At 43.0% G+C, this 22,324-nt stretch overlaps 1 protein-coding gene across 5 annotated transcripts in view; it reads right to left on the bottom strand.

The window, feature by feature from the left end:
• Window positions 1-22,324, bottom strand: part of ncor2 (nuclear receptor corepressor 2) — a 67,567-nt gene that overhangs the window by 44,611 nt on the left and 632 nt on the right. For all 5 annotated transcript variants that reach the window (XM_027022073.2, XM_027022072.2, XM_027022070.2 and 2 more), the window contains exons 2-3: window positions 1,916-2,115; window positions 212-333 (exon numbers count right to left, since the gene is read on the bottom strand). In XM_027022073.2, coding sequence (XP_026877874.2) covers window positions 212-333; window positions 1,916-2,020 — 227 coding nt within the window. In that variant the 5' untranslated portion in view covers window positions 2,021-2,115. The remainder of the gene's footprint in view (window positions 1-211; window positions 334-1,915; window positions 2,116-22,324) is intronic.

Genomic DNA, 22,324 nt, shown 5'->3' on the forward strand with positions numbered 1-22,324 from the left:
TGGCAGCCTTAGAGAAAAGGACATACTCTTAATAGATGTGCGCGCTGCACTGCGGACCATTCTGGGCAGCTGGCTTCTTGGTTGTCATACACTGACGTGAGAATGCTGCTCTTGTGAGAGCAGTGTGTGTGATACAGTGACAGAGACAGAGACACGGAGACAGAGAGAGAAACACGAGAGTGTGACAGAACTCGCGTGCATGTGCCCATACCTCTCACTCCCAGGCTGGAACTCCGAGAGCAGGGAGGGTCTGCGGCGGTGGGGTTGGGTCAGGGCTCCATGGGCCAGGTGGGAGCTGTAGTCCCGAGGGTGGTAGTCCATCATGCTGACGTCCTGTCAGGAACACAGCATTACAGACAGGGTTACATTCACACAGACTGAAGCAGAGGCTGAATCGGTCCCGTGTAGCCGGGCTGGCCCAGCACAGCTGCACAGCCTGCCTGCCCAGGGCACTGAGTGTCCGTGGCCAGAAACAAAGGACCCTGAAGCAGGCAGACAGCCTTACGGCCAGAAGCCATGGAGGGGACATGGGCCACACTCTCCCGTGGCCCACGACCAGCAAGCCGGAGAGTCACAAATGCTACTTCTCCCTAAGAATCCAGGCCCTGTGGAGGGTCCTGTATGGTCTCTCTCACAGTGAATTTCCTGCACTAATGGAAGCCATCTACCTTATTTGTTAATGGTCAGGTACAGGAGGTGTGCTAGAGCTCAGAAAGATAATAATATATAGTCCGGCATGGAGAGGAACTATATATTATTCCCATTAACGATTGAAAACTATTATGTTAAGTGCAAATATACCTCCACAATCACCCAACCGAGATGGTTTGGGATGACATGAACCGCAGAGTGAAGGAAAAGCAGCCAATAAAAGTGCTCAGCACCTCTGGGAACTCCTTCAAGACTGTTGGGAAACCATGCCAGGTGACTACCTCATGACTGAGAGAATGCCAAGTGTGCAAAGCCGTCATTAAATCAAAAGTTGGCTACTTTAGATTCTTCAAAAGTATAAAACATTCTGGTTTTATGTGTTTTCCTTCATAATTCTGATGTCTTCAACATTAATGTACAATATATATACATAGCAATTATATAGTGACATATTGCAATTAGTTATGCCTTATGCAATATCATAATTATCAAAATGTCAGTTTATTGGAATTGGAGAACTGTTGATATGACCTGACTCCAAGATTAGTCTGTATAAATTGGATCAAAATGATTCATGTTTGTTTGATCGTGTGAACGGCATGATTCATCCGAACGCCCACAGATCTGTAGCTTTAGTCCTCACAGCACACACTAAAAACACTTTGTTACTGCACTCCATAGCAGTCACTGCAGTATCAGTATTTCCAAGGCCAAAATACAAAATACATTGTGCCGCTTTACTTAACAGCAGCTCAATATCTATCCAGATCAATCACTGGAGCAATGTGGGAATTAGTGACTGGCTTTCTCCCAGAAGACCTGACTAGGCTAAGCTTCACTACACAACGCACCCTCCTGAGGGGCTTCTTAATTAGCTCACTCTAAAACCAAGCCTGTCCAGGGCGACAGCTCGATAGCGCTATACTGAGGATTGTGTCCCACTGAGTGTAAGTGCTGGGGTGTGAGAGATTTGACAGACCCAAAATCAGTGCGTAATGCTAACAGTGGCTGACAGACTTTGCCATGTGGTGGTCTGTGCAGGTGTCCGTGTCAGCAGGGATGGCATGAATACTGGAAAAAGCTGCGTAAGGACACCAGACAGTCGGATGCGGTGTCAAACTTATCGTTGGGAGTGGGTTCATCTGGCAGGGGGACTGAAGACCTCAAAGGACTGAGAAAATTTTCAAGTTCCGCAATCTGGCTCACTGTGGGCCATAAGTGTGTGATCGCAGGTGTGTGAGTGCACTTACGAGTGTGTACATACCGTATGGGCTCGAGTCAGCTGCAGCGGCAGGCTGGCGGGGCTTGGCAGGTGGCGGGCGTCTGTAGCCCTGCGGCTCTGAGGTAAAGGCTGTGGCTGAGAGGACATGTTGGTCACGCAACTTCCTCTATACGCAAGATGTGGGTATGGCTGTGCTACACATGCTGTCCATTATGGGATACCGAGTCCTGGCAGTCAGAGACCTGGAGGGAGAAAATAATGGTGGAGTTAAGGTGGATTCAGATGGGTAACAGAGGTGTGATGGGGAGAGAGCTCTTAAGGGCACCAGTCTGATTGAGATTGATTTCATAGCTGGATTAGAAACATAAGCTCATGTGTATGTGCTGTGTCTGTTGGGGAGGACGATGGAGGACAGAAGCGAAGATGCTTTGGATTCCCTCCAATTAATCAATCTCCTTCTGCTCATAATGCACCTGGTGGAGCCTTAGAAGAGCACTCGGCACTAGGCAACCCAAACTTTAAGGTGGTATGCATTTCATCATTTGGTGTGTTATCTGAGACTGCTTAATTTGCACCTCAGACATGAGCCAAACTCACCCACTAGCCCCTCCCTCACAGGTCTAAGGGGGTACAGGGGGCATGGCCTAATGTAAGCCCACCTACAGCCTCAATGGATGCCACATTTCAATATGCCAATTCTGAAACAGATATTGAGGAGCTTTTCTGTGTGTACATTGAGAGACACGTGTCTGAAAGAATATGAAATTGTGGAACTGTGTTAAACTGCCAGTAAACCAAGTTTTCCCCCATGTGGGCTCACAAACGTTTGAAATATAACTTGGGTATAATTGTGTCCCGCTTCTTTAATAAATATTTGTATTAAATATCTGGATTGGCTTTTTGAAACAGCAATCTGGGTTTCCATTGCTTAATATCTCAAAGTGTCCTCATAACTGGTGATGCAACTTATCCAGAATTGAGCAGACAATTCCTGTGAACTCACAAACGCAAGTCAGTCTCTCTGTCCTGCAGCACTTATTAAGCCAGTCTCTCTGTCCTGCAGCTGGTCTCTCAAGCAGGATGGTATGAAACTGCAGGCTGTAGTGCTATAGCTGCACACCAATACAATGGTGCCTGCTCCCTTAAACCAGAGCTTTGCTTTCCTTGGTTTTACTGACATAAGGGCACACGCCCACATCCCACTTCCTCCCCCATACACGCTTATGCACACATGCAGCAATAAATCTAATAATCTCTTAATAAACAAACAGTATGAGAGACTTTTCTCTGCTTAGTGTTCTGCACAAGGATAATGGGGTCAGAAAGTGCAGAAGTCAGCACATTTCTCTGTGAAGGCACACTGCTATAAATACCAACAGTGTGTCTAAAGGAACATCAGCGCACACACACAGACACATGCACAGACAGATCAAGCTGTGCTAAGCAGATGCAATGCACATTCAAGCTGCACTGTCTATTGCCCACAGTAAGAGTCCATATGTGTTCTGAGCCTGGGTGAGCTAAGGCCACCTTCACCGGGAAGAAAAACAGCACAAATCTTTTGGAGCTCTTGTGTCTCCATTCAGACCACACCCCTGTACAAACTCACATGCTTGCACGGGTGCGCGCACGCAAACACACAAAGTTCTGACCAGATACCAAGGATCTAGAGCTGGGTTGAGCTGGGTCCATCACACAACAAAGTTTAGTGCCAAACAAACAACTGATCTTGTTAATCAAGTTTTCCAACAGCTTCTTAATATTAGCATCTTTGATAGCATCATAATATTAGACAGAGTTCAATAATAAAAACTGCCCAAATGGCTGGGGCAAGTAAACATAACGTCGGGACCACAGCATGTTGGGGTGGCTGAGCGCAACGTAACTGATACCAAACCCAATTCACTTAAATATTTAACCCCTCGAAATGCAGAACAAAAATGGTCTTTTCTATTTGCATGCAGTCACAACAAACCAATGTTATTTTCTGTTGACAAATGACATGAGAGAGAGGTGTGCAGGAAAATGGCAAAGCGTAAATATGAAGCAAAGCTAGACCGCAACTGCATTCCCCCATGGGTCGATTTTGACCCCTCTGTACCTTATAAGTTTGGCAAAGTTTATAAGAAATATCCCAACAAGGCAGATTAAAGTGGATATTTTTTTCACAGAACTAGAAATTTTAGAAAAATCTTTCGAAAAATCTGTGATGATGCTTACAGCATCAAAAAGGCCACTAGCATGTCTGTACCATATTAGCTTGTGTGGTGGTGTTTAAAATATAACTTTTTAAAATACAAAAATTTGTTCAGGACAGTGAATTTTCTGGTCGCCAGTGAATTTTCTGACCGAGCAACATGGAAAAGAAGTTACCATTGAAGCCTGTTACGAGTACCTTTATATTAGAGCCCTGCCTCCCCCAGGGTCATAAGCATCACCCATGTTTGACAAATGAGGTAAAGGGAAGAGAGTCCCTTATCTTAGCACCTGCTTGCTAGGGCTGCTTCCACTGCAGGGATCCAGGTTTTTAAAAAGAGGCAGGTGAGACAATGGCCACAGAAGACAGGCATGCTGGGTAATGTAGTGTATCCATGTTGTAGCCCAAGATGGAAGTACACACAGAAGCAGCAGGCTAAGAGCACAAAAACAGGCATGGTGCCAGACTGAGTCGGACTGAGTAAAAAAGGGAATAGATATTGAGGGGAGGAGGGGATAAACATTCCTTTACTGTGGCTCACTGCTTTGGTTACCATGGCGGAGGGGGGACGGGGGTAGAGAGAGAGAGGTGGATCAAAATCACTCAAAGGGCTTTGGGAGAAAGTAGTGGTTTGGAATGAGAGTAAAGTAGATGTGTGTGTGTGTGCGTCCATCCAGGACAGAGGGAGAGAGAGAATAAACACTGACTGGGCCTGCAGACAGGAGGGGAAACACATGCCCTGGCATGGATACAGACACCCACAGGCAGGCGCTTGGCTGCCTGCCAGGAGAACGGATGAACTCACTCACCCTTCTCCCTCCCTCCCTCCCTCCGTCCGTCCGTCCGTCCGTCCGTCCCTCCCTCCCTTCGTCCGTTCGTCCCTCCCCCTCCTGCTTTCTCTTTCACAGCACTGCTAGTGCACTGGCTCAATTGCCAGCTCCCCTCCCCCTGAGAATAGCTGTCTCTCCCTCTCTCTTCACTCCTTTCTTCACTCTTCTATCTTTTTCCACTCCTCACGGTCTCACAAACACGCCCCCACACAAACAGCTCGTATACTAGGGCTCATGAACTACAGAAAATATGTTGCCATTTAAAAATCATACATATTATAACCTCATCTACTGACAGACCCCGCCATGTCTCTGTCTCTCTCTCACACACACAGATGGTAAGAGAAGGGCTGACTGTCACTGAGTGTGACTCCTACATCAAGTCACCATGTGAAAGCCTTCCACCCTAATCACAGAGCTCATTATGTTCAAAACCACACTGCAGCATTCAGAACACAATAGTGCACACACACTCAAACAGGAGATAAAAGGGTCGAGGTGAGCTGAGTCGAGTGTGTGTATGTCAAGAGATCCATGGGGTGCTCGGGGCTGTTTCAGCACTTTCTAACCATGGCTTTAAATCACCTAGTAGCATCCTTAATCATACTGACACACACACGCGCACGCACATACACACAGCTGGTGGTGGTACATTGTAGTTGAGCTTTTACTGTTGTGGATTTTAGTCAGGTTGTTGTTGCATTTGAATTGGAGTATTTTAGTGTGGGTGTTGTGCGTGTGTGTTCTGGAAGGGCAGTGTTGTCATGCATTTTAATTGTGGGAGGTTGTGATTTTTTCATTGTGTGATGGTGTATTCTATTAGATTACTCAATCTGTGAATTGAGTAATAGTATAAGAAATACTTCTGTTTTAGTAAAGAGCAATAGTAAACATACAAAAGAGAATATAATTTACTTTAATAACATCCAATATAATATTTTTCGAAATGCAAAAACAAATAATCAGATAAAAAAAATTCATAAAAAAAGGTATCCATGATGCTTTTCCATTTTTACATTTTTCAAGTTATGTGCAGAACATCCTTTTGTGAACTAAGCTGATCATTATTTTGACAAAGCTGGCGTACTGATGCTAAGTGATTATTAATGTGTTTGGCAAACATAAAATAGTTTGGTTTGAACACATGAAAAATATAAACCAGGTAAAACCAAGTAATTTGCCATTGGCCACTTTCCCTAACCTTTGCAGTGCACTCAGTGGACCTCAACATTTATGTGAAAGCAAAAAGAGTTTGTGAAAACAGTAATAGTTCATAACATCCCCAGTGTACAAAAAGTGAATCCCTAAAAGTATTTGTTCATTTATTTCATAGCCTCTCTGCAGATTGCTAATGATTCAAGAAAATGCGCAAAAATACTTCAAAAAAGTCACCTTTGGCTTCTTCACATTATCCTCTTCTATGGTATAATACAAGATCACCTCTTTAACGTTGTTTAATGCTCTCATTTTTGTTTTGTTGTTAGCCTAGTATTTAGCTACGGTATCCGTTTTCAGCTTGATGGATGTTTTGCGAACTATTGTGGGTATAACCTTGATGTACAGAATTTACATTGACAATTTTTAGTAACCGAGTTACTCCAGTTTCTCAAATAATCATTTCAGCCTTAGTGCTGTGTCTTAAGGTGGTGGTGTCCATGTGCGTGTGTCTCTCTACCTCTTCGCTTCTCAGCAGCACTACCCAAAAGCCTGTTACACTCTCCCCACTGATGATGTTTGAAGCAGCTGTCTGTGGAAGGAAGATCAGAGAGCTGTGCTCGCCTTTCACGAGCACAGAGATGCACGGCTTCTAAGCCTCCTCACTCTGCTTCTGAAGCTGCTTATGCAATTAAGACTACCACTTCTGAACCAGCAACACATCCGCAAATTACTGCCTGGGCTCTACAGCAGCCAGTGGGGAAATGACTAACATTTTCTTCTGTTAGTACACACACACACACACACACACACACACACACACACACACACACACACACACACACACACACACACTCTTCAGTGATCTTTCAGTAAGCAAATGATTCATAGCCCAGTGAAGCAGTACTGTCAGACCACTACAACATCCCTTCAGTAGCCTCAGGTCTGCCAAATGGCCCAGTAACATTACACATGAGTGTGTTTCACTTACACACCTTCCTGACAGGCTCTTTGATCACATGACCAATTAGTCAGCTATAACTAGTCATTATCTTACAATGGAACACATTTAACAAGGTAGCCTGCTTACTTCATTTTCAGACATGTATAATAATAATTGTACTAGAAAGACAAGTAATACACCCTTTAACTGGAATTTCAATCAGCTCTGAGTCCAACCTGGGATGGTTCAAACTGATTTACTAGCATGGCTCGGGGGGTGGGGGTGTAAGTATGTGTGCACCTCTACCCTCTGGCCCTCTCCCGTGTCCTCCCCACTGGTCTTCCTGACCTCTAACCTCTGGGGGTGGATCACTTAAGGTCAGAGTTCAGAGCAGTTGCCTAACCCTGCAACTGGCCCTGTACACCAACACACTGCACCCCCCTTACCTCACCATCAGAACCTTGTATACACACACACACACACAGCATGAGAAAGATCCCCTTTGACTAATGTCTATATCCAAACCAGCGGCTGCAGCTCAGCACTGTGATGATTCAATCCACATTTACAGTCCATAAGAGCACCTCCCCATGAACGGAGCAGCGTGCAGCCAAATCGCTCCCCGGAGAGCACGCTGTGTGTGTAAACTAAATTTAGTGAAGCAATAGGAAAATCCAGTCGGTAAATCTCAATCATTTCGAGGTCTTGTGACACCTAGAATAAACTGCAGAGGCAAAGCAGAAAGCAGTGCAGCTCAATAAACAGTGTGCATCAGTGGGCAAAGGGCTTGATAAGATGCCAAAAAAAGGAACATGGGTAACATCCCCTGCCAAATGGCATCAAAATACAGGAAATACTGACATCGTACAACAAAGCAATGACGAGCACGGCATCCTGTTTGCAGCAGGTTCCACTAGAAGCTGCAGGGCACACGGTAGAGCCACACGGTAGAGCACAGTATGCACCATCTCTCACCTTCCCATCATACAAACCATCATGGGCTTTTACACCCGTCACATTCTCACACTCACACCCTTTAACCAACCACCCCCATGAAAAGTAATATGACGATTAAAGAGAGAGTTGTGGTGATTCATCTGCACGGTGCTGTGCTGAGGGCCTGAGACTCAGAGGGTGGGGCTCCTACCTGCAACCCAACAGCACAAGGGCCTCACAGGGCATCAGCTTCACCTTACCCACATCAACAGGCTCACAACCCCACAGGCTATTAGCAGAAACACCCTCCTGATTACCTAGCACAGGCCATCCCATCAATCTAAACAGGATGCCAAAAACAAATGAACATAAAACAGGATGCAATCAAACAAAGGTGGGGGGGGGGGGGTGAGTAGCATCTGTTTTGCATAACTGCAGCATAAGCTCCACTGAGCAGAGGATAAGATACACCAGATTGTATCCTCTCTCTCTGCAGTTAGCAGTGATGTTGTGCCCATCGAATTGGCATCCTGTGTTAAACACAACACACATACTATAGCATACTAACCACAGACAGACATACATGTGACGGGCCCTCTCTACACTGAGGTTAGTGCTTCATCTCACGGCTGTGCAGCCAGACCCCTCTGAAACACAACCTCCCCTTCTGCTGAGCAAATCACCAGAGGAAACCCGCCCAAGCTAGAGAGCAGGACACACATGCCTGAGTCCCAGCACAAGCTACTCAACAGGGACATCTATTAGAATGAGTATAATCAGATGAGAACTCCTTGTGGCATGGATTTCTCCGGGGGGGGAGACGGGGACGACACCTTGTGTAAGTATGAACAGAAGAGATTAAATGGATCAAAGAAAAGGATACGGTGTATTTTCTTCCAAACCTGTTAAACATGATACGATGTGTATGCATAAGCATATGATACATCAGTCCTATTGAAGCGTAAATGTAATGAAAGCACTAGGTTTACCCGCAGTATCAAATAGAGCCACAGAAATGCTGATTTCTGCCATGAGCTCTGCGTTTTCAAACAGGTTTAAAGAGCTTTAGCGTATCACTATAGTAAAGACAGCCAGCAGAAGCCTTAACCCAAACTCGGTAAGCTCAAAATGACTCAGAGGCTTGTCTCATCTCCACTACAGTGAGAAGACGCCACAGACAAAAACAAATCTCACACAGTCCCACACTCACAGCACTGTAGCAAATGGACAGCTAGGGAAAAGCCCTTTTGCCAAATAAAAACAAAATAGAATAAATGACCTCAGAGACGCAAAACACAGCTGCACAAACAGAACTATGTATCAAGTGTTCTGGACTTTTCCTAGTATCCCTCAGGGACACCTGTTTAACATGCAGGACGTCCGATACATACCGGATTCATTTCCTTTAACAAACATGACACCTCCCCTTCCCACGTATGATTTGGTGGGGAATTCCACGGGCTCTATTCCCAGGGCACACAGGCAGCACTGTCGCCCCCCACTGGCTGGTGGTACTCTTGCCCTTTGCCTGCTGTGCTTCTTCAGACAGCCATTTTTCAGCGGTGGCCAAGCAGCAAATGAGATTCCAGCAGCAGCAACCTCTGACCTTCCTCAGAGTAGCTTGGAATTTCCTCCCAAACTAAGGAAAGGGTTTCTACAAGCTGTTCACACACACACACACACACACACACACACGGTCTTGTATTCACATTTTCTCCCACATTCACAGATACATGGGCTACAAAACACACACACAGACACACACACACACACACCTGATATCTGCTTGAAAATCAAAGTGCCAATGTACCATTACTGCTCACATTTCTATTAACATTATTAGCAGCATGCTATATAAGCACTACATACATGCCAGCCTTACATACTCAAGTTCACAGCTCATCAGCTGACAAGCAGATCTGAGCAGGCCTAAGCACCAGGCTGAATGTTTATACTGTAAATGGAGCTTAAGGTTGGCAGTGCACGACATAGCAGTCCAACATAATTCAAATGCAGGTGTCATTATTAAGTCCACAGTGCACAGCACCCATTAAGGCTGTGTTCTCTGTCTGAAGCTCCATTGTGCACATAGAGGACTGGGAGAACTACAACGAAGGCTACCAGGAGCCAATTACTACAGTCACCCCAGAGGTATTATCACATATTAGACAGTTACACCCAGACAGAGCAGGAGCAAGGGGACACCACACAGAGAACAGAGAAGATGGAAAAAGAGAGAGACAGAGGCAGTGAGAGCAGTCTGACCATAATTTCAAGCTTAACATTTCTCTCTCAGAATTGTTTGTACAGGTGCACAAAGCATCATGCCTTTGCGGTGACATCATCCACACACCAAGTGCACAGCTATGGCACTTATTAGCAACCCTCGGCCTGCTCTGACCAGTGAGGGAGAGAGAGAGAGAATGAATCACACTGATCCTATTCCAAACCAAATCCAGCTCTGGGCTATTCCAACAGGAAACATGCTAAAATGAAAGGTGCTCAGACTGTAGCAAGGAAAAGTGTTTTAATTTATGGCCAGCAAAATCAATCACAGATCTTACATAAAGCTAAGGTAACCAGTCTCTCATACCATCTCTGCTTTCCTAGAGACATCCTCTATATAGCACTAGCTGTCGACTGCTGGTGCTGATATCCAAGACGCACACACTGACAAAAGCACAACTCCTCTTCCAGTAACTCCCTGGCACACACCCACATGACTCAATGCTCCATCCCGCAGCCTGGAGAACGCGCGCACACACACAGATCTGTACCAAGCTCCAAGCGGCTGCCAGAAGAATCAACGCAGAGCATCTGAATAGACTTCCATGTAAGCAGTTTTGGTGACAAACAAGGATTAAATAATTTCATCTTGATCTATTCTGATCTGCAACACCAATCCAAATTGGTTCGATAACAGCAGCTAGAGAGACAGACAGATAGATGCTGGATCGGATGATGGAAGGAACTTTTTAAGGAAACTGATCCAATAGTCACATATCCAGCCTGACAATAGTGCTTCAGTGCTTTAGAGCTGCACGGCAAAGCTCATCTGATAACAGCCAGGTTAGTTTGAGCAGGTCACGTGACACAGTATGAGCACAGTTTACACACAACTGTAGAGTTTAACTAGAGTTTTCTTCACATGAACAATGAAAACTCCAAATGCAAATATCTATACGCCAGCACCCATGTGATGGTGTGTATTGGCATCACGTAGTTTTGATAACCTAGTGTGAGGGAAGAGGATATTTGCCTTCTAGTGAGAGCATTTAAACAGTCAAAACTGTTAGCATTGTCCACTAGCACAGCTCCATTACCAACATTTATTAGTCCATTCTTTAAATAAAAAAAGAGACACCATTTCCAGTTTGGCTGTGAAGTAAATGACATTCAGGGTCAGGAAATGCGAAACAGCAGCAAAAACCTGACGGAGTCAGAAAGGAGAAAGATTAACTGAACGAGAACAGAACAGAGATTTGTACAGGTAGCCCCTCTCTGTCTGCTCAGTTCATGGCGTGTGTGTGTGTGTGTAGCGGGTAGAACAGCAAGTTATTGCTGAAATTCACAAGATGAAGAATTAGGAGAATATTAAAGTTGATGTGGAATTACAGATGCATTCAGTAATGGGAAAAAATATAGATGAAGTGGTGCAAAGTTCGGAAGTCAGTAAGGCTGTACTGATGAGCGTGAGAGAACCAGCGTGTAGGACTCAAGCAGGTGATGACTAAGTCAATACATAATCTCATTATGAGACATACTGTATGGCAGTGGAAGGAAAAAATTAGATGCTTTAACCTTTTAGACAAACGTTTTTCTGTTTATGATTTTATTTATATTTATCTGCCATATACATGCAAAAATTGGCTCAGTATCGGCAACATTCCAGTTCAAGATATCGTATCAGATCTGTAAAAATTGGTATTGTGCCATCTCTGACACTGAGGGACAGAGGAGAACCACCTGGGCCAAATGGGATATGCTGAGAAGTAGAGATGAATGGATGAACATTATTATCATTAAGCATACAGGGCTCTTAGAGAAGCTGAGTAACAACGTATTTCAAGCCAAACAGAGCTCAGGGGATAAAGCTGAAGCCAAGGGGCAGATTTTAATGTGAGGTTGTGCAGCCCAGCAGACCCATATTAAAAGAACAATGGGACAGTGGAGAGTTAGGAAGTGAAACATTTTTCCTACACAGAGAATTCCACCATTTCCCACCGCCCCCTTCACCAAACCTCCCCCACGCTCAGTTATGCAGCTGCTACACCCACCCGCCTTTCACCTCTCAATCCTTCAAAATCAATCCTGCATTCTAAAGTAACCAGAATGTTTTCTAAGAGTTTGTAGCCTACCATTTCTGTAGGACATCCTCTGCTCAGCACTGTGGTGACAGATCCTGCCCTTGAATGAGGACTGTGGTCATTCTGAACAGGGGCTTTTCAGCTCTAGCTGTGCTTGGAGACACCAACTCTATGGTACAACACCGATCCAAGAAATTTCAAGACCCCTTTACTTACCTGCTATTTCCACAGTGGCCACGAAACGTTAAAGAAAACAAGTCCAAGAATGCTCAGCATCTACAACAGGCACCTACCAATGAACTTGAACAAATTTTACTAAAACTCAAAAAAATACGAGGCTGAAAAACAGGACATGTGAGCAAAATCTACCCAACAACAGAGGTGTGACTGGTGAGAAAAGCCACACAGCAGTACTTCACCTACCGAGACTGTGTCTAGATCGATGTATTGCAGTTCCAGATCAAAGCCCTGGGGTTGAGCCTATCTGACTGACACCCCAAGAGATCTTACAAATGCAACGCTGTGGGTGAAATCAGAAGCTTCACTCATTCTGGTGTTGCAGAGAAAAAACTACAATGATTAAAACGAACTCAGCCATGTCAAACCTCCTCGTCTAGCAGTTCCTTACTTCAACAAAGACAGCCGGTGAAGGAGAATGGAATGGGGTGGGGGGGAAGGGTTCAGTAGTCAATGCATGAAAATGGCCTTCAGCTTCAAAAGAACGCTAAAACGGGCCAGCCAAGCCTAGCAAGAACAAATGAATAGAAACAAATCCCCCCCACCCCAAAACTGTGCATGTGTTTTAGATATTTGGTAAACTCCATCTTGCCCGAGGTGCAGTTCCTGCCCCCTTGGCTCAGGGGAACAGGGACAATGGAAGCCAGCGAGGTGGTATATGCGCACACACGCAAATCACCAAAAGCATGCATGTACGTATCTAAGAACACATGCAACCATACCCACCCAACACACACCCTGTACATAGTCCACAAACACACAAACATTGAGGCACACAGCCTAGTGTGAACCACACTGGCAGTAAGAACACACACACGCGCGCACATACACGCAAATGTCCATGGGTGGCAGAAGGGAGTGATGGTGCCAGACTTGGTCAAGTTGAGACATGTTTAAATATAGCAAAAGCAAAAAGTGTAAGTGACTTGAAACCACAATTAGGCATCCTTTACACTGCATAGACAAGCAGTAAATTAGGGGGTTGTGTTTATAATATGATTATAATATGATTTCTACATTTTAACATCAATGAAATGGTTATTAACCAAGAGGAACGGATTTCAGTCTGAAGTCAGAGCCATTTTAAAGTTCTGGAAGACTCTTGATATTCTGCTGAAACATCTTGAGTGAATGCCTCATCTTTAAATCTGTGATTATGGCAAAGTCTTGCTTCCCTGGAAACTAAAAAAAAAAAATGTTAACATTTTTCCAAACATTGCTTTGGTTTCCCTCATGTTTTGTAAAGCACATTTGGAATGCATGTTTTTAAAGCATTTTATAAAGCATGATGTAAAACCAACAATTATGGAAAAATATGTTCTGATACTGCTGGACTGTTATTTAAGGACAATCAGTGCAGAAAACAGAAATTTGCATTTAAATCAGACTTTGGCCCCTCTGACCATGTGGCTTTGAAAGTAATAATATCTCCAACAGTTGCATAGTATCACTGGAGATGGCACAGAGCACACGGTTTCATTACTGCATCTCATATGTATCTGCAGTCCAGGATTATTTACAGCGTTGGCTGACAGCAGAGGCCACGGACACAGCGTGATGCCCCAGGGGCATTAAGCGGCACTTTAATAAGTCATCAACATGAGTGTGAAGAGCTGGACTGAGGAGCCCGTCTAATTAAACACTGCTATTGCCAGTTCTCTCTCTCACACTCTCTCTCTCTCACACACACACACACACACACACACACACACTTCTGTTTACTGTGAGCACCAGGTCTCGTAGAGGCTTTAGCTCCTCTGTTTCTTTGCGTCTCTGTTCCACTGGATGTGAACAGATGCAGTCAAAGCACTGGAGTGCTGAAGTAATTCTGTTCTCACTAGTGTGATTACAACACATGACTGGGCCTCAAGATCAGCTCAGAGGACACAGAGTTCACTAGAGACAGTAGGTTAGAAGCTTGCTGTGAGCACTGGCTCACCAAACCAGTTGGCCACAGTTTATAAAACACCGCCTGCTTGAGAGTGAGCCTGGGGGACTGCACACTAGGACAGCCATGGCCAATCCTCCAACATCATCACTACCTCTCACAAAGACAGCAATAACAGACAGGAAAAAAGGCACAGATAGTCTCAGATTAACATAAGCTCTGAATATCAACACAGAAAGAAAGATTCCTTGTTAAATGATAATTCGACACACCCACCCACGGGACCAAAGTATTCATGTTGCACAGAAAACAGAAACCTCACATAAGACAGAAGACGGACATGCATGCAAATACATGCATGCATACACACAGAGACACTGCTCCTCGGTAACTCTCTCCCAATAACTCAATAACTCACTCACTTAATTCACTCTAGCAATAACACAATAACTCACTCCAACCCATCAACAAACTGCTGGACCAAAAAAAAAAAACAACAAAAAAAACCCATACCTTTTTAGTGGGAAATATCAGGCTGAAATGCCAGTTAGCCTCCATTTATGAAGCAGTTTGATAAAGTACATGTTTACGCCTGAGTGCATCAGTGTATAGGACTGTGTTTAACATGGTTATTTCAAGATTGTCTGTATCACAAAAGTTTCACACAAAGTCAAGCTCTACCCTCATCCATTAAAAAAATAGCACTTATCTGTTTCTACATACACATTTTAAATTGTACATTTCAAATACAGTGCAAAAATATTTCTAAGGACGCAGCTATCTGCCAGGATCTGTGTACGGCTCCGCTTTGCGAAAGAAAATGAAGAGGTGTAAGGCTGATCTGTTACAAAAGGAGGTTGCACTACCAACATGGCAGAACATCTAAGGCACCAGCATGACACTGAGTTTCAGCAGAGGTGTTCAACATAATGCAGTCTCCAAAGCCAGCTCAACAAACTAGCACATTGAGTACAGTCAGTCTGCGATGCACCTGTTAGCAATGAAGGGAAAGAGAACCTAGGTGAAAACAAATGGAGTGTGTCAGTGTCGATGGCATTTGGAGTAAGAGCTACATCCTCTCATCTTCAGAAATATTTTCACGAACTAGCTGATTCCTGCTTGGTGCAAGGTAGAAAAGTCAAAAATATCTGAGCTCAGGACAGTTAGCAAAGCAGCCTTGACTATCGGCACCTGGACAAGCAAGCTCATAACGTGACGGTGAGGGCACACAGTGTCAGTGAGGGTAGAGGTGAGAGGGAAAGAACCAACAAAACAAGCAGTGTACACAGCACAAACCAGTGGGGGCTGAAGACAGTGACATTTGCTACGAATAATAAATAACACTTATTCCAAACGCTTGTCATTTTGTGGATTGCCACTGTTGAGAACTCATGAAGCTAGACTAACTTTGCACATACACACACCTTAAAGCACAAAGTGTCTTTTCTGTAGCGGACCGCTAAGATCCAAGATGTCGTCGGGTGAACGAGTCTCTGGTAAAGATCAAAGTCCTAAGTAGGAATCACACACTCTTTACCAGCAATTTTACTATCAAAATGAAAACAATTTTGATAAATCTCATATTGCTGATACTCTTTCATACAAAAATCGATATCAATTTCTCTATGGCTTAATTTAAAGGTTATAAACACCCATGCAAGTTGTGTGTGTCATAGTTTTCCCTCATGATATGAGAACCCATTAGATTTCCCTATACTTGACTGATCGAACAATATTCCACAATTTCAGCAGCCCCCTTGGACCAGAGTCTGAGAAAGTCAATGGAGGGGGACAGGTAAATAAGAATACTTTGCATGGTGGATTGCTGTTGCTATAGTGGCCAAATTGAATTAATTAAAAGATGAAACAGTTCCATTACCTTTTGTTGTGATTGCGAGAGAAGTAAATACATTTTTGCTGTCTCTGAAAATGTATTCTCTCAAACAGATTTTATTCATTGATGAAGATTTCAGAAAGGCAGAGGAATACCTCCATGCAGTGAGTTTTTACACATCTACCCTCTGTGTTTTAGATGGAGTGTGGCTGGACAAAGAACTGAACAGCTACCAGCCAGAACAGCACACCTGTAGCTTTAATTAGCAAGAGTCTATTTAAAAATCTAATTTTGCAATCAGATTTTATTTGTTAATAAACATTACATTCAGAAAATGAAAGGAGTTATTTTTGTGGGGGTTTTATGCCAAGGTATTGTTTTGGTATCGAGAAATGTGATACTACACATGGTATTGGTATCGAAGTCAAAATTCTGGTATCATAAGCCTACTCTACAGTACAGTGATAGAAACTGATATGGCTATTTATACACAGACCAAAATTTAAGTCTCTTCAGAAAGTACATCCTTTGAGATATGTACACCTAGATTTATGTGTTTACAGCATCCACACACTCACCATTTGCTATAAGAACAATAATAATAATGAGCTTTTTTTAGTCTTTAGTTTTTCAATATTGAGCCTTTTTTAGTTTTGTTGATGTTCAGTTCTAAATTGCGAACCGCATAGTGGTTTACCATGGCTGGAGATACTATGTAGCTCCACTCACACACGCATGCACAGACCTGAAATAAACATGCTCAGCCAGCAGCAAAGGGCAGCTTGTGCCAAGCACCAGTCACAACTGACAAATGTCCCATCAGCCTTGCAGTTCAGATGACCCTTAAATGGACATAGAGGCCACAAAATAAACCACCTCAATGCACATACAGGCATGCACCCCTGAATATTACAACAAGCAAGCATGACCAGCTCTGCACCATTAGTCAAATACCCTAAATGGAATTCGCAATGCAACCCCCCCCCCCCCCCCCCAAGGCCTTAACAGGAATTAAAGACGTGGCGTAGTGCAAAGTCACACAGACCCAACAGAACAGACTCACCTGCACTGCCCAGCAAGGACAGAGGAGCCCCAGCAGAGAGAGCTTCTAAACACAGTGTACCAAACCTCACTCACAACCACCATGGCTTGGCAGGTATGGAGCAAGGATATCAGTCTAGGGCCTGATATCAGATTTATTTCCACACACTCCAAGGAGAACTACGGAAACAAGTACTTTATCAAAGCTATTGAAGCTGGATGACCTTTATAGATTGTATGGTAAAGGTCATTTAGACACCTAATCTCTCCCAGGGGGAGGTGGGGGTCATGACATCATAACTGACACAATGCAGCCTTCGAGGTTTATGTGGCTTCACAATAGTCATCACACAGCACTGGCTGACGCACCATGTTTAAACATCAAGCAGCCCACACTATGAAATCATACCCATGAGATAACTTGCTACCGAAATGCTAATGCAGGAAAATGCTGAGATGAGTTCACTCCATGGCTTGCTCCTTAAAGCACAGGCTCAGAGGTGAGGGTAATGCTCATGTCAGAATTTTAATAGGGCTGTTGTCCAAGCCAGCCAACCCATAAAAAACAGCCCATGAAAGTGAAAGAGGAACTGCTCAAATGTAGGTCACAGGTCTGCCACTCTTTCAACACAATAACATACTACTTTTGTTAGCCATTGTACTCCACTCCCACACTTGCCTCAAAAACACAATCCACCCAACTTCATCTAAAGAGGGGTGGAGCTCTGGCACCAAGGCTGCAATGCATTACAACATCTAAATCCAATGAAATACACTGCAAAGGTCTGCCTTGTCAACAACAGACCATGAAAAACAATTCATTAAATGAGAATTGCTCTGTGTCTGGTGTAAACCATGATTTAACCACATGCAGCATCCACATGTGCCTATAAATCTCAGATTTACTGTTGGCCAAAATGTACTGGACTAATGTAGCCAATCAAAAAAACAGGCCATCAAATCTCCATCCCTCAGCGATTCATCAGATGAGAAAGGAATTAAAACTATGCTTAGGAACAGAGTAGCTATGGTGCTAGTATGGAAGATAAACTCCCTTTAAGCGATATGCAACATTCAGTATCTTTGTGGAATGCATTTGCTGAGCACAGCAGGCATTCCAGATGCAGTGATGCACAAGCGTCCTGCAGCCCCTGCTTAAAGGGCAGAGCAGAGATGAAACCATATACACGATTATAATGATAACAGTTATCAGTATACAGTATAAAATATAAAAGAGTAGTGTTGTTCTGCTGGACCAAATTTACAACCAAGGAGTGTGGGATTTTACATGAACAAAATATGTTGGTTGAGAGCAGGGCTAAGCAATATGTAAAAATCATCAGTGTCACATTTTTCCATGTTGATCAGTATTGACTTTAATCTCAATAAATATTCAGATAATGCTGCCAGCTTGAAGAGTATCTTGATAATGACAGAAACCAAGGGACACCATAGGGTTCATTAGTTAAACTTTTGAATATAGTTTATTTGCAAAAATAGAGAAATGCAATGGTCAAAGACAACACAATTTACTGCCGTTTTGGTACAATCCCACTAGCACTAAACATGGATGTACTAACATGAGCCACATTTTTACACTGTGGTTGTGGTCAACGGGACAGTACCTTTTCAGGCGATAGAAAAGATTTATTGTGGTCCCCGTCTTGCACAACAACATATTTTGCATATTTGTCTTAATCTGTGCGTCATAGCTTTTCTGAACACTTCGATATAACTGATGCCGTGGTAACTTTGTCATCAAGTGTTTTCTCAGCTTTAGAAGATATCGTGAATTCACTTTCAAGCCAGTTCTGCTGGTTCTGATTTTTTCCTGATATTTCAGATTTTTCTTCAGTGCTGGGAGCTCAAACAATGCTTTACAGCAGAAAATAGGTGTGTACTTTCAAATGGAAGCCAAAACTGACTGGCTGTTATATCTACCTACACTGAGTAAAAACACCAAAAGCTATAAATAATTATCAACATTTCGCTCCCGTTTCAAGATCGTTTTTGCTCTGCACGAGTTGGTTGACTAAACTTTGTAATCTATTAAGTGCAATAGACTAATGGAGTTTGGAGACACACAACAGAGAGAAAAGACAGATGGGGTCAAAGCAGTTAATAATAATAATAATAATAATAATAATAATAATAATAATATTATTAACAGAAATAGGCTTATTGTTGCTAAATACCCACATCAAAAGAAGGAGACAAGCTAGCCTACACCTGTCCTTTGAAATGAATTAATGTACAAGTCTACTATCTATATTCTTTTATAGATGACATTACTTTCTGAGGCTACTAAACCACTCTGAAATGAAGTGCAAATACAATTTTTTAAATGTAAAAGTTAAAGTTAAGCCACCTGGTCCAACATTTCCATGTGAGTTGCTTAAATGAGACTGTAAGGAAGATGTGAATTTCTGAGCGTGGATGGTAAGGATGTGTTGTTCATCACAAATCAAGCGCAATGGGAATAATAAACGCTGCTTGTGCACGTTGTTTTCTTTGTATAATAGGCTATACAAGTCTTTGAAAATTACCTACAAATTAGCCTCTTAAACAAACAGCATAATAATGCTGAAGGTGGCAAATTAAATAGCAGTGTTTTCCAATTTTCAGTCTCCCTTGGCAGCAAAGTTGGCTAATTGACTCAAGACATTCAACTTATTTGAAAGAGTTCAACTATTTACTGAATTTCAGACAAATGCAAATAATGTCACATCGTATTTACACAGGAAAATCCCTACAGAAGAAAGAAGGAAATTGGTCTAAACAGCTTTCCATTCCAAGAATATAAAAAATAAATAAATAAAAATACATGCACAGAATTCATTCTTAAAATGTGCATTCAGCTCAGAGGCAGAAAAAAGTGCCAACTACACTAAACCACTGACAACGTTTTCTTTACACTAGTGTTTCTACAAGGGTAGGTAGCATTGAAAGCTTTAGTTTACATTACTGACAAGCTATTAGCAAGGTGGACAGAGAAACCATGAGGTATTCCTCCATTTCCAAGTCTTATAGCCACACTTCAGACTTGGTCCTCTTAGAAGACTGAAAAATCTCCAATGGCTTTACTGCCTTCTGCCATATTTTCACTCACAGAAAACAAACCCAAGTTGGTTGATGCTGGACAGTATATCAGCATGTTTTTTTTTAATGAGTTGATTACAATTTTAAAAGATAACCAAAACCTTAAGCTACCAATAACTGCTGGGATTTTTCTTTTTTGTAAAACATGTAATCATTTCATCCCTAGGACAGATGCTTACGCACCTTCCCTTTCTGCCCCAAACACACACACAAAAAAAAATGCAAAATAAGCTATATGGACAGTGCAATCAATGCTCAGAACCACCACCAACCCTCCAGAGTCTGAGCCACTTATTAAAAATAAAAACAAGGGACTGCCAAGTCAAAACCACAGAATGCTTTTCATCTTGTCTCTGAATTGAAGTTGAATCTCTGCCAAATTCATCTAAGGCAAAGCAATTGTTCAACTTAAACTAAACAGGAGTACTGCTGTGATGTTCACAGCTGCAGAAACTGGTGTACACCTAGTGCTGGCACAAGCCCAAAGTATTTTAAAACATTCAGTGATGAATGCCAGAGTGTAGTCTAAACATTTTACAAGGCCAGGCACAAAACACCACCTTGTGTGCCATTTATTGCTTATCTTCAGTCTTTATGGAAGGAGAGAAAGAATAACGCTTAGCCTTATGCTTAATACACATCGCAGAGGGGTGGATTTGAAGCGGACACGCCACACCAACACAAATCCGCTGTTTTCACGACTTTTGGCTGCAGCAAGGAACCCCGAGCGAAACCAGTTGTGTTTCGAGTATAGGCATCACATCCGTCCAGTCTCTGCACAGGACACTAAGCTTCCTTCACTTCATCAAGGACAGTGGGAAAGAATTCAACGCAGCAGGGCGAAGCCTCCACGGGGCCTCACCTACGATTACACTAACCGACTGGGTTACATCTGTTCCATATTTTAAATTCCTGCACTTTTCTTGTGCAAATTAACCGCCGTTTAGAGCATCCGCCTTCGGTGTATTTATCCCTGAATGTAGCGAATAAGATATATCATTATGACCCGGTATGTGAATGTGTTATGCTTCCCTGTATCAGGTGAAGTCACTAAATCAGGACGACACTGACAATGGCTACCAGCATACCAACACAAAGCCGAGACATTCAATAACACAAAAAGTCAATACAAACTCACTCTTGCGTGGCCAGTGTCCAAAACGACTTTTACGTTCCTGGCGCGCTGAGAAGAGGAGCTGGGAACTGCTACGCACGAAAAAAAATAAAACAAGCACGCGACCTTAGGCAGTGGATGAGAAACAACATGGGGATGTACTGGCTCGTGAAGCATTACCCTCCAGCTCACGTTTCATTACGTAACTACTTGAGCAAACCAGCCACAATGGCGATATGTATTTGATTTCTCAAAACACCCGTACTAAAGGGAATTAAGTAGCTAGGTTAACCTAGCTAAATAGTTCAGTATTTTTACCCCATAACGTTTCATAAAAATCACAAACCTTATTAGACAAGTTACGTCCGTCATGAGGACATGCACATTCACGGTAAAACACTGCCATCAGTGTAACTAACCTGACAGCAGTTTAAAACAAATCTGGACATATTACGCCGTTATGTATACTGGATGGCAACAATAACTAACCAGCTAGCTTTTGCTAACCTACATACCTGATTCGATGTAGCTAGAGATAGTTGGCCATGTTGACCTTAGCTAGCTTTCTAGCGAAATAATTCGTCACACATTCAATCATAAGCATAACAAAATACAGAACAGTTTTATTAACATTTAACTTAAATCATCAAGCCTTTTTCTCATAACTGGTCAACGAACTCAATACACGTGTTCGGGGAGATCATTCATAATCTTAAAATAACGGTAGCTAATGTTCATACGAGAGACTTTACTATTTGTTTTTCCCCCTCTGGCACAACCAGGCAGTATAAAAATTAACTGAAAAAAACAGGCTATATACAGCTAACTGGCTAGCTAAATGGCTAAGTTAGCGAATGTTGACACTTACGA

The sequence above is a fragment of the Electrophorus electricus genome, chromosome 18 (genome assembly GCF_013358815.1).
Source record: "Electrophorus electricus isolate fEleEle1 chromosome 18, fEleEle1.pri, whole genome shotgun sequence".
In the NCBI taxonomy this organism is placed as follows: domain Eukaryota; kingdom Metazoa; phylum Chordata; class Actinopteri; order Gymnotiformes; family Gymnotidae; genus Electrophorus; species Electrophorus electricus.